Source organism: Aureococcus anophagefferens (genome assembly GCF_000186865.1).
Source record: "Aureococcus anophagefferens unplaced genomic scaffold AURANscaffold_5, whole genome shotgun sequence".
Lineage (NCBI taxonomy): Eukaryota > Pelagophyceae > Pelagomonadales > Pelagomonadaceae > Aureococcus > Aureococcus anophagefferens.
In genome coordinates, this window is record NW_008705565.1 from 164,872 (window position 1) to 176,835 (window position 11,964).

Consider the following 11,964-nt stretch of genomic DNA (forward strand, 5'->3'; position numbering starts at 1 on the left):
GCGCGCGCGCGGGGCGCGGCCCCGCGGGCGCGCGGACGTCGGCGCCGGCGCCCCAGCCGCCGCTCGCGGCGAGGATCGTCGGGTGGGGCGACGCGGCGACGTCGGCCGTCGGCGCGGCCGCGGCGGGCGCGGGCGCGGGCGCGGGCCGCGCCACGCGCTCCGCGGAGTCCCAGTTGAACTCCGCGCCGCAGGCGCAGGACATGTGCGCGCAGCCCTCGGAGCCTGTGCCGAAATCAACCGCTGGTCGGGTTATTCCCGCCAAACTTCGAACCTCTCGAGCTCGGTCGAATCGAAGTCGAGCCCTCGTTGAGGTCTCGAAGCACGACGGAAGATCTCGCGTTGAAACGGTCTCATACGCTCACATTCAAGTCGGGTGGAAGATTGGAGTTCGGCCCGGCTCGGAGCGGTAGATGAGCACGCGGCACTCCGGGCACGCGCGCGTGCTGTCGCCCGCCCAGGCCAGGAACGCGAGGGTGCCGTCCTCGTCGCCCGCGGCGCCGCCGGGCCCGCCCGCGGCCTGGAGCTCGCGGAGCCGCTCCTCGAAGCTCTGGCGCGCGCGGCTCAGGTGCTTCTCGTAGGCCTCGGGCGCGAGCAGCAGCTCGAGCGTCTCGCGGGGCAGCGGCGTGCGGCACGTCGGCGTCGGGCACCGCGCGTAGATGGCGCCGTCGCGGCTCTGGATCGCGAGCCAGCGCGCCGCGCAGGGCGCGCAGAGGTCGCAGGCCGACGGCGCCGCCGGCGCCGCGCCGCCGCGGCGCGGCGGCGGCGGCGGCCGCGGCGGCTCCGCGTAGGCCATCGCCAGGGCGTGGTACGGCAGCTGGCGGTGGAGCGCGATCTTGTCGCGCGCGGCCAGCACGTCGCCGCAGGCGACGCACTCGAAGGTCGGCCGCGACTTGCAGGCCTCGGCCCGCGCCGGGTCGAGCACGCTCGCGAGCGCGGCGACGTCGAGGCGCGCGGCGCACTCGGGCGCGGGGCACGCGACGTCCGCCGCGCCGGACTCGAAGGCCGCCGCGGCGACGTCGAGGGCGCAGCTCTCGCAGGCGCAGTGCGCGCAGCCCCGGGCCGCGCCGCCCGCGCCGAGCGGGCCAGCGCGCTGGAGCGCGCCGCGCCCCCCCCACTCGCGGCCGCCCGCGGGCGGCGCCGCGCGGCGGAGCCGCGCGGCGCCGGTGCCGTTCGCGGGCGCCGCGAGGGGGTGCTCCAGCGCGGACGCGCGCGCCTCGGCGGCGGCCGCGGGCGCGCGCGCGGCGCCGGCGGCGCCGGGCCCGGCGAGCGCCGCGAGGCCCACGCCGGCGCCCGGCGCCCGCGGCGGGTCCGGGAGCCCGGCGAGGACGGGCGCCGGATCGGCGCCGAGGGGCGACCGCGGCGGCGCGGCGCGCTGGCGGTCGCGGTCGCGCGCGGCGACGCGGCGCCGCGCGCGCAGCGCGTGGAGCGCGGACGGCGCGCGCGACCGGCGCACCCAGGGCGCGAGGCCGCCCGTGCGCAGCTCGATGAGCCCCGTCGCCGGCTTGCGGCAGACGCAGCACGCCGTGCAGTGCTGCTCCATGACGTGCTGCGCCATGAGCGCCCACTGGGCCCCAAAGGGGCCGTCGCCGTCCGTCGGTTCCGTCAGACCGCAGATCCCGCAGCAGATGCCCTGCGGCAGGCGCGTCAGGGAATTCGTCGCCACGGACCGCCCGTGCCACCCGCTGGCCATGGCGGGAGCGGGGGCTGCCGTGCGTTTTGGGAGAGCACGCCGAGGGGCTGCGCAAGAAAACTTGGGCGTTTTTTTGGTGAAGATTAGCAACCGAGGTTGACCTGCAACGTTGCCGAGTGCAGCGGCTTTAACGGGGCGAGGTGGGCTGCCTCCCCCCCCGCCGGCGGGGCACCATGCCCGTCAAGGCGGACTACAAGCGGGCGAAGAAGGTGTCCGTGCTCGAGGGCCTCGAGGAGATGCGCGCCGAGGCCGCGAAGAAGGCGGCGGCGGAGGCGGCGCTGCCCAAGTTCAAGAAGTTCGACCCCCAGTACGCCGAGGCGTCCCTCGTGCCCGAGCTGCGCGCGACGCGGCCGCCGAAGGAGGGCGGCGGCGACGAGGCGCCGGCGTGGATGTCGCAGGCGCTCAACGCGAAGCGGAAGCGGCGGCGCCGGGGCTCGAAGGCGCGCGGGCCCGACGCGCTCCCCGCGGACTACGCGGCGCCGCCGCCGGGCGGCGGCGCCGCGGCCGCGGGCGGCGACGACGCGTCGTTGGCCAGCGGGGCGTCCGCCGGCGGCCCGCGCGGGCCCGACCTCGCCGCGGGCCTGCGGCCCGTGGAGCCCGGCGCGCACCTCGAGCTCGCGGAGCGCAAGGCCGTCGGCAACAAGGACTGGGGCCCGTCGGTCTTCGAGCGCGACTCGCCGCGGGCGCGGGCGACGCTGCGGACCTTCCTCTGCGACTTCCTCGTCGACGACGCCCGGGGCAACGTGCGCGTGCGCAAGGACATCGACCTCCGGGCCTACGCGCGCGAGGCGATGCGCGAGGTCACGAACGCGACGGTGCAGGAGATCTGCGTCATGCAGCCGGCGATGACGTCGCTGGACGTGACGGACTGCCACCTCGTCACCGACGCCGCGCTCTGGGCCGTGAGCCGCCACTGCAAGGAGCTGCGGACGCTCGTCGCGTCGGGCTGCGGCCAGATCACGCGCGTCGGCCTCCGCGCGATGACGCTGGGCTGCCCCCTCGTGCAGCGCCTCGAGCTGAGCCGCTGCGCGTCCCTCGACGACCCGGCGCTGTCGGCCATCGCCGCGGGCTTCCCCCACCTCGTGTCGCTGACCGTGTCCGAGTGCGACCACATCACGGACGACGGCCTCGCGGTCTTGGCGTCGGGCTGCCGCGACCTCGAGCACGTCGACGTGTCGGGCTGCCCGCGCCTCGGCGAGTTCGGCGACCGGGCGCTGCTGGCCCTGGGCCGCTTCTGCGGGCGCCTCGAGCGCCTCGACATGTTCGGCTGCGCGCACGTGCAGGACGCGGGCATCATCGCCGTCGCGCGCGGCTGCGGCGGTCTGGAGAAGCTGCGGCTCACGGGCTGCCGCGAGCTCACGGGCGGCGCGCTGGCGGCGCTGGCGCGCCAGTGCCCGAACCTCGTGGACCTGTCCATCGCGGGCTGCGAGCGCATCAAGGACGAGGACCTCTGCAAGCTCGTGGGCCAGAGCGGCGCCGTGGACCTCCAGCGGTCCGGCGGGCCCCACTGGCAGGGCGGCCGCGCGGCGGCCTTCGGGGGCGGCGAGCGCCACGCCGTCGGAAACCTCGCGAGGCACCACCGCGTCGCGCGGGGCGTGACGTCGCTGACGAAGCTCGACGTGTCCGCGTGCGGCGACGTCCGCGCGCGCGGCCTCCGGGCCATCGCGGAAAAGTGCACGGAGCTGCGCGACCTGACGCTCAAGGGCTGCGCGGCCGTCGGCGACGACTCGTGCTACGGCCTCGCGGAGCTCGGGAAGCGCCTGCGGCACCTCGACCTCTCGGACTGCCCGCTCGTCACGGAGCGGGGCGTCGCGGCGATCGGCCGATCCGTGACGGGCCTGGCGCGGCTCAACGTGACGGGCTGCCGCGCCGTCGGGCGGCGCTTCTTGCTGGATCTGATCGACGAGCTCCAGTTCTGCGATTTAGCGAGGGACTACGTGGGCTACCAGCCCAAGCTCGACGCGAACGCGCTCCGGCTCGAGGCGGAGCGCGTCGCGCGGAACACGCGCGCGGCCATCACGGTCCAGGCGCTCTGGCGCGGCGCGTTGCGGCGCATCGGTTTAGGCGCCTACCGGCGCCGCGTCTACGTCGAGCGCTGCGTGACGCGGCTGCAGGCCGCGTACCGCGCGTGCGTCTGGCGCCGCCGCGTCGCCGCGGCGACGCTCCAGGACCGCGAGGCCAAGGCCGCGACGTGGTTCAGTAGCGCCTGGCGCGCCTGCAAGGCGCGGCGCGTCATCGCGGGCTGGCGCGCGGAGGCGCGCGAGGCCGTCGCGCTCACGCGCGGCGCCGTCGTCGTCCAGCGCCACGTCCGCGGCCACCGCGCGAAGCAGCGCATCGAGGCCTTCCGGAGCGCCGTCGAGGCGAAGAAGCTCGACGCCGCGCGCATCCGCGCGCGCTACGAGCTCAAGGCCGCCGTGCTCCAGGCCGCGTGGCGCGGCCACATGGCGCGGACGTTGGTGGATCGGATCCGCGGCGAGCTCCGCGACGCGGCCGCGCGCGCGGCGCTCCGCGAGACGTCCGCGCTCGCCATCGAGAGCTGCTGGCGGGCGACGCGGGGAAGGTTGCGCGCCGCGGAGGCGCGCGCGGCGCGCGTCGCGGCGATCCACCGCTGGCGCCGCGCGCGCCACATCGAGGCCTTCGTGCGCGGCTGCTGGGGGCGCATGATCGCCGCGGACATCCGCGCGCAGCGTTTGCTCGAGATCAAGCGCCTCGCGGCGACGTCGATCCAGGCGGCCTGGCGCGCGTCGCGCGCGCGCTACCTCGCGACGATGGCCGCGAGCCTGGACGCGCTGCGGGCCATGGAGAAGATCGCCGTCGTCCGCATCCAGGCCTGCGCGCGGGCCATGTTCGCGAAGCAGCGCGCCAACGCGCTCCGCGTCGCGCGCGCCGACGCCGTGCGCGAGGCCGCGGCGTCGCTGACGATCCAGCGCGTGCTCCGGGGCCACTACGGCCGCACGAGTTGGGAGGTGCAGCGCCGGCTCATCGCGCTCCAGGACAACGCGCGGCCCCTCTACGCGCGGCTCACGGTGCTCCGCGACGAGAGCCGCCAGGCCGCCGAGGACCGCGACCTCGCCGTCGCGGCGCACGAGAAGTACGCCAAGGAGACGCGCGAGGTCGAGGCGGAGCTCCGCGAGGTGTCGCGCGTGGGGCACCCGACCTGGGACACGGCGCGCATCACGGGCGGCTACCCGCAGCGCTACGTCACGTCCTACCTCAAGGCGCGCCTCGTCGAGGTGCTCAGCGACCGGCGCGCGCGCACGAAGGAGTACGAGGACCTCGCGCGCGAGCGCACGATATCCGCGCGCGACAAGGAGCGCCTGATCCGCGAGGTCCGCCGCGAGCTCGCGCCCCTCGCCGACGGCCTGGCGGACCGCACGCGGCGCGAGCGCGTCGCGCGCCTGCGGAAGAAGGTGCGCCTCAACCGCAAGAGCGCGACGGCGCTCCAGGCGCTCGCGCGCGGCGGCATCTACCGCGACGCGATGGCGCGGCTCCTCCAGTGCGGGCCCGACCAGTGGGAGATCCACGGCTGCGAGTTGAGCGGCGAGGACTACTACTTCAACGCCATCACGCGCATCTCGCGCTGGACGAAGCCCGTCGAGCTCGACTTCGACATCGTCCCGGACGCGCGCGCGCGCCTCGTGCGGGGGCGCCTGGGCGAGATCGCCAAGGCCGCGGAGGAGAACTACGGCCAGCTCGGGTTTCCCGACGACATCGAGACCGTCGAGACGTCCCAGGAGCCCTACGACGCGCGGCGGCCGCCGCCGAGCAAGCACCTGCACTAACGCGGACTAGCCTCGTTGGCCAGATTTCGCCCGGCGCGCTGTCGTACGCGTGCGGCGAGCAAGTACGTTCGTTGACGGCGGTGTTTCCGATTTGTTGAAGTTTTGAGCTCAGTCTGGTCTGGGCCACAATCGCGAGCTTCTTCAGGTGCCCGCAGCCGACGTCGAGATGGGCAAGAAGAGCAAGAACCCGAAGAAGAGCACTAAAGGCAAAGAGAAGAAGCCGGCGAAAGCGGTCGTGCCGCCGCCGCCGCCGGTCAAGCACCATTGGGAGATTCCGCTGCCGGCGCTCGACGCCGACGACGACGCGCAGGCGGCATACCTCGAGAAGGTCAACGACGTGCTCAAGCGGGACTACGACCCGCCGCTCGCGAACCCCGACAGCAAGCTCTGGGTGTCCTCGGAGGCGTACGCGGCGCTCGGCGGCGACGACGACCGCGACGACGAGGCGCGGGAGCGGTGGGCGGAGGCGAACGAGCAGATCGGCGACAAGTTCCTGGCCCGGGGCGAGCTCGACGACGCGACGCCTGGAAGGACGCGCTCCGCTGCCTGCGCGCGCTCCATCCGCCCCTGGACGCGCGGCGGCTCCCCTGGCGGGCGGCGAGCGCGCTCCACGCGAAGATCGCGCGCGCGACGCTCAAGGGCCTCAAGGAGCGATTCTGGGAGTGCGACGGGCCCGAGGACTTCCAGTACTTCGGCGAGGAGAGCGGGTGGCACGCGCGCGTCGCCGGCCTGCTCGACCCGGCGTTCCGCGAGCCCTTCGAGCTCCAGGCCGCGTGCAAGCGCCTGGTCTTGGACGAGGCGACGGCCGCCGGGTGGGAGCAGACGATCGACTGCCTCGAGGCCATGCGCCGGGACATCGAGGCGAAGGCGCAGCCGCTGCACGCGCCGCCGGCCGCGGCGCTCGCGGGCGCCGGCGACGCGGCCGCGGCGCGCGCGGCCGCTGCGGAGTGGCTCTTCCCGCTGCGCCTGTGCTGCTTCCAGCTGAAGCAGGTCGACGAGGAGACGCTGGGCTTCTGGCAGGCGAACGACGCGGCGAAGACCTGGGCGGAGCTCGACGACGCGCACCAGGGCCTCGAGCGGCCCGCGTCCGCCTGGACGCTCCAGGAGCGGGCGCTCCTCGCGCAGCTCCGCGCGCCGTCGGCGGCCGCGCGCGCCGCGGCCCTCGAGGCGGCGGCGGCCAAGGGCGTCGCGCCGCCGCCGCGGCTCGTCGAGGTGTCCGCGAGCCTCGTGGATCTGGAGAACGGCGGCGGCGGCAAGCCGGGCGGGGGCCAGTGGCTGACGCTCTCCGTCAAGGTGCTGACGATCGCCCCCGAGGGCATGTCGGCCGCGGCCCGCCGGGGCGGCGACGCGGAGGACCTGCGGCCGGTGCCCGACGGGTGCCGGCGCTTCCAGATCTGCCAGAAGACCGTCGTCAAGGTCGCGAAGAACGGCAGCGAGCGCCTCGTCGGCCCGGACGACGGCCGCGCGGCCGAGGGATCGCCGAACGCCGTCGAGGCCGCGCGCCGGCGCATCGAGGACTTCGTCGCCGAGTGCGCGAGTCGCGGCTACACGGTCGACAACCTCATGATGGGCCAGGGCCTGCTCGGCCTCGTCGGCGTCGAGGGCGTCGCGGGCTCGGGCTACGGCAGCCGGGACCCGGACCGCTTCGGCGGCACCCTCGTCATCCCCGCGACGCCGTGGCTGCAGAAGCAGTCCAAGGCCGACATGGCGGCGATGGTCGACGACGTCGAGGGCGCCATGTCGCGGGCGATGCTCGAGGCCATGACCGGCGGCCGCGCGCCGGCCGAGCCCGACGAGGAGGACATCGCGCTGGCGCACGCCAACGCGCAACGGGGCTCGTCCAGCTAAAGTTGGACTAGTTATTGAAGGGGATGCGCGCCCGACTGCGTTCTTCCGGGCAGGCCCCCGAGGCAAGCCCGCAAAGTTGCGTTCAAGCTTCCCGCTCGCTGAAGAATTGCCACTAAACATATGGCGCAGCGCTCGCGCTAGTCGTGAGACGCGATGCAGCGCTCCGGCGCGGCGAGCAGGCGCTTCCGGCAGGGCCAGCTGCCGGTGATCGACCGCGACCGCAAGCCGCGCGAGTCCGTGAACTGTTTGCTGCCCGTGTGCATCTTCTTCTGCGCGGGCCTGCTCATCGGCCTCGGCCAGGGCCAGGAGGCGCTGCCCGCAGTTGTCGAGCCGCCGCCGCGCGTCGTCGCGGCGCCGAACGCGGCGTCCGTGGCGGCGGAGAAGGCGCACGTGCACCACCAGCACGTCGCCGCGGGAAATTTTGTCTCGGAGGTCGACGACGACGACGAGGTGCAGGCGAGCATCCGCAAGTCCGCGGACGTGCTGCGGTCGCTCGACGTGCGCCTCATGGCGCAGCCGGACCCGGACGAGACGCCCGCGCTGCGCGGCGCCGCGCCCGCCGCGCCCGCCGCGCCCGCCGCGCCCGCCGCGCCCGCCGCGCCCGCCGCGCCCGCCGCGGCGGACGCCGCGGCGGAGGTCGACGCGCGGGTCTACGCGTTCTACTACGCGTGGTACCAGAGCCCCGCCGTCGACGGTCGCTGGGCCCACTGGAACCACGAGCACCTGCCGCACTGGGACGCGGCCGTGCGGCGGCGCTACCCGCCCTTCACGCACGACCCGGACCGAAACGACGTCGGCGCGGCGTTCTTCCCGCGGCTCGGCGCGTACTCGAGCGCCGACGGCGCGGTCATCGACGCCCACTTCGCCCAGATGGCCGCGGCGCGCGTCGGCGTCGCCGTCGTGTCCTGGTACCCGCCGGGCAAGCGCGACCCGAACGGGCCCGAGGTCGACGGCCTGGTCGGCCGCCTCCTCGACGCGGCCCTCGCGCGCGGCCTCGCGCTCTGCCTCCACCTCGAGCCCTGGGAGGGCCGCACGGCCGCCGCGCAGCTCGCGGACGTCGCCTACGCCGTCGAGCGCTACGGCGGGCACGCCGCGTACCACCGCGTCGACGGCCGACCCGCGTTCTTCGCCTACGACTCGTACCAGATCGCCGCCGCGGACTGGCGGGCGGCGCGGCGGGCGGCGGACGACGGCGCCTGGCTCGTCGGCCTCGTGCTCGACGCGGCGCAGCTCGACGCCTACGTCGGCAACGGCGGCTTCGACGCGGCCTACTCGTACTTTGGCGCCGCGCGGTTCACCCAGGCGTCGACGCCCGACCGGTGGCCGGCGCTCGTCGCCGCCGCCGCGCGGCGCGGCGGGAGCTTCGTGCCCTGCGTGAGCCCGGGCTACGACGACACGCGCGTGCGGCCCTGGAACGGCGCGAACGCGAGGAGCCGCGACGGCGGCGCGTACTACGACGACGAGTGGCGCGCGGCGGTCGCGAGCGGCGCGCGCCGCGTCGCCGTGACGTCCTTCAACGAGTGGCACGAGGGCACGCAGATCGAGGCCGCGGTGCCCGCGGCGCCGGACCGGGACGGCGTCCCGGCCTACGCGGACTACGCGCCCGGCGGCGCCGACTTCTACCTCGCGAGGACGGCGGCCTGGGTGGCCACGTTCGCCGCGGCGCGCGGCGGCACGTAAATTTTGGATGTTGCTTAGGCGCCTCAGTCTTTTTTCGGCGGCTCGTCGTCCTCGTCGTCGGACCGGTTGTCCTCCGCGCCGCCGCCGGAGACGAGCATCTTGATGGCGACCTTGATGATGAGGAAGAACCAGTAGCACTGGAGGCCGTAGAGCGTCCAGAGCAGGCCGACGCAGGTCCACTCGGGGACGCCCTTGGGGAAGTAGCGCGTCGCCTCGACGTGCGCGGACCAGCAGACGTAGGGGTACATGGAGATGCGCGTGACGAGGAAGAAGACGGCGAGGAGCTCGAAGACGCGGTCCGCGCAGAAGGTGCAGACCCTCGCGAGGCCCCGGTCGCGGCGCTCGCGCGCGTCGGCGACGTACTTGAACATCTTCGCGACGTGCAGCGGCACGTCCGCGGGGTCCAGGAGCACCATGACGACGCAGCCGATGCGGTTCCAGCCGTGGAGGTAGGAGATGGCGACGACGGCCACCGTGACGACGTGGTGGAGCTGCATCTCCACAAAGTCCTTGCGCTTCGGCTCCAGAAGCACGCTCAGCGCGCCCTGCACGTAGCGCGCGCCGTAGAGGAGGTAGTAGCAGCGCAGGTCGTCGCGCATGGCCGCGTGGGACCCGGAGCTGAAGCCGATCCACCAGTGCTTCGACGGCCAGATCCACGGCTGCCGCGGCACGATGCGCGCGCCTAAAAGCGTGAACGACCCGTAGATGAGGCACTCCATGGCCGCCTGGCTGAACTTCGTCACCTTGGCGCGGAAGGCCCGCGACCGCCCACCGCCCAGGATCAGCGTCGCGAAGGGCTTGACGACGACGAGGCGCAGGCCCCAGTTGAGCGCGAAGAGCAGCACCGTGAAGACGGCGGCGACGGCGGCGTCGACCGCGACGTCCGGCTCCTTGGTTTTCTGCTCCGCCTCGGGCGTCACGAAGGACGTCAAGAGGACGAGCACCTCGCTCTTGACGGCGTCGAGCATCGCTTTCGACGCCGTGCGCGGGCGCGTACGCGCGGTCAGAGCGCCAAAAAAGCTCCACAGGCGCCGGCGGCGACTCGTACCCGAGCATCGACGAGCGGCACGTCCGACATCATCGTCGACGCGTCGACCCGCCTCGCCGCCAGGGTCGAGTCGCCGCCGATCTGCCGGTCCGCGACGTCGCGCGCGGCCACGGAATCGTCGCGCTCGCGCGACACGCGCGCGACCGCGGCCAAAGCCTCGCCGAGCTCGACCTCGACGCTTTCGGGCTGCTCGACGCACAACACGCACCGATCCCTGCGCGTCGCGGCGCAGCCATGCGCGCGCCGTCGCCGGAGGACTTCGCGTCGCCGGCCGAAGCCGTGCGCAAGCACCTCGACGCGGTGGCGTCGGCGGGCCCGCGCATCGTGCGCGCCGGCAAGCTGCTGCAGCGGTCGGGCAAGTCGCGGTGGCGCGAGCGCCAGTGGGAGCTCGTGGACAGCGGCGAGCTCAAGCAGCGGCCGCGCGTCCTCGTCGAGGGCCGCCGCGGCGGCGCGACGTGGCACCTGGACGCGCGGTGCGCGGTGCGGCCCGTCGAGGCCACGGGCGCCAACGAGCGGCCGCCGCGGCGCCTCTTCGCCTTCACCGTGGAGTGGCCCGAGGACGCGCCGTCGCGCACGCGGCCCGGCCGGCGGCCGCGCGGCGCGGGCCGCCGCGACGGCTCCGAGAGCGAGAACGAGTCGAGCGACGGCGACGACGACGACGCGGCCGCGCCGGAGCCGCGGGGCCGGCGGACCTACGGCCGGGGCCTGCTGGGCGCCGGCGCGGCGTCGGCGGCCGTCACCGCGGGCGGCGTCGCCGTCGGCGTCGTCACGTTCGGCGTCGGCCTCATCCCCTACGCGGCGTTCGTGGGCGCGCTCGCGTCGTCGGGCGCGTACCTGCGCCTGAGCAAGGCCCCGCCGCCGCCGCGGTCGCTGACCCTCGCCTGCGGCGACGAGGGCCTCGCCGGGCGCTGGCGCGCCGCGGTCCAGGCGACGGTCGACGGCCTCGCGCCCGCGAGGCGCGCCGCGCCCGCGGGCGACGACGCGGCGACGTCGCGGTCCGCGGCGCTCCGCCGCGGCCGCGCGCACGTCGTGAGCCGGTGCGCGGCGACGGGCGCGAGCGTCTGCGGCGCCGCCGTCGACGCGCCGCCGCTCCGCGCGCTCGTCGCGCTCCTCGGGGGCGAGAAGCAGGCCTGGGCGCGCCGCGGCGGCGTCGTGAGGTCCGTGCGGCAGCTGCGGCGCGAGGACGACCTGAGCGACGTCGCCGCCCTCGACCTCGCGCCTTTGGCGCCGCCGGCGCGGAGCTGCGCCGGCGCCGCGCGCGCGGCGTGGCTCGCGGTCCGCTCGCGCGACTGGCGCCGGCTGCCCGGGGACCTCTGGGCCCTGGCCTACGCGCTCGCGCTCGCCCTGGCGGCCGTCGTCGCCGGGCTGCCCGTCGTCGCGCCCTGGCTCGCGCCGCTGGCGGCCGGGCTGCCGCGCGCGCTCGCGGTGGCGCCGCGGACGCTCGTCGTGAAGCGCGTCTGGCGCGTCGACGACGACGGCGCGTTCCTCGTGTCCCTGGCCACGGACGACGCCCTCGTCGCCGCGGGCGCCGAGGCGACGCCGGGCGCGTCGCTCCGCGCCGTCTTCGCCGTGGCGCCGGCGCTGGACGGCGGCGACGCGTGCCGGCTCGAGGCGCGCGTGCTCCTCGACGGCGGCGGCGCGCTCTCGGGCCGCTCGCGCGCGGCGCGCGCGCTCAACGGCCTCGTCGCCGACGCCCTCGCGTCGGCCGTCGTCGACCTCGCCGAGGCGCTCGACGACGGCGCCGCGGCGCCGCCGCCGCCGCCGCCGCCGCCGCCGGCCGCGGCCGCCGCGCCGAGGCCGCCGGCGTCGCTCGACGACCGCCACGCGGCGCTCGTCGCCGCGCGGTCGCGCCTCGAGCTCCGCGTCGTCCAGGCGTCGGGCGCGGACCGGCGCGCCGCGGCGCGGGACCTGCAGCA

The 11,964-nt window shown here is 75.7% G+C and overlaps 4 protein-coding genes across 4 annotated transcripts; 2 read left to right on the plus strand and 2 right to left on the minus strand.

Moving 5' to 3' along the window:
- Positions 1-364: 364 nt before the first annotated feature.
- On the minus strand, positions 365-1,690 carry AURANDRAFT_62449 (hypothetical protein; the record flags this gene model as incomplete). The annotated part of the gene is made up of 1 exon (XM_009037092.1): positions 365-1,690. The coding sequence occupies one exon, from the start codon at positions 1,688-1,690 to the stop codon at positions 365-367; it is 1,326 nt and encodes a 441-aa protein (XP_009035340.1).
- An 845-nt stretch (positions 1,691-2,535) lies between these two features.
- AURANDRAFT_23360 (hypothetical protein) lies at positions 2,536-3,120 on the plus strand (the record flags this gene model as incomplete). The annotated part of the gene is made up of 1 exon (XM_009036567.1): positions 2,536-3,120. A coding segment is annotated over one exon (585 nt), but the record flags the coding sequence as incomplete, so codon positions are not given.
- Positions 3,121-7,968: 4,848 nt separating this feature from the next.
- AURANDRAFT_2525 (hypothetical protein) lies at positions 7,969-8,964 on the plus strand (the record flags this gene model as incomplete). The annotated part of the gene is made up of 1 exon (XM_009036487.1): positions 7,969-8,964. A coding segment is annotated over one exon (996 nt), but the record flags the coding sequence as incomplete, so codon positions are not given.
- An 80-nt stretch (positions 8,965-9,044) lies between these two features.
- AURANDRAFT_3319 (hypothetical protein) lies at positions 9,045-9,743 on the minus strand (the record flags this gene model as incomplete). The annotated part of the gene is made up of 1 exon (XM_009036493.1): positions 9,045-9,743. A coding segment is annotated over one exon (699 nt), but the record flags the coding sequence as incomplete, so codon positions are not given.
- Positions 9,744-11,964: the final 2,221 nt, after the last annotated feature.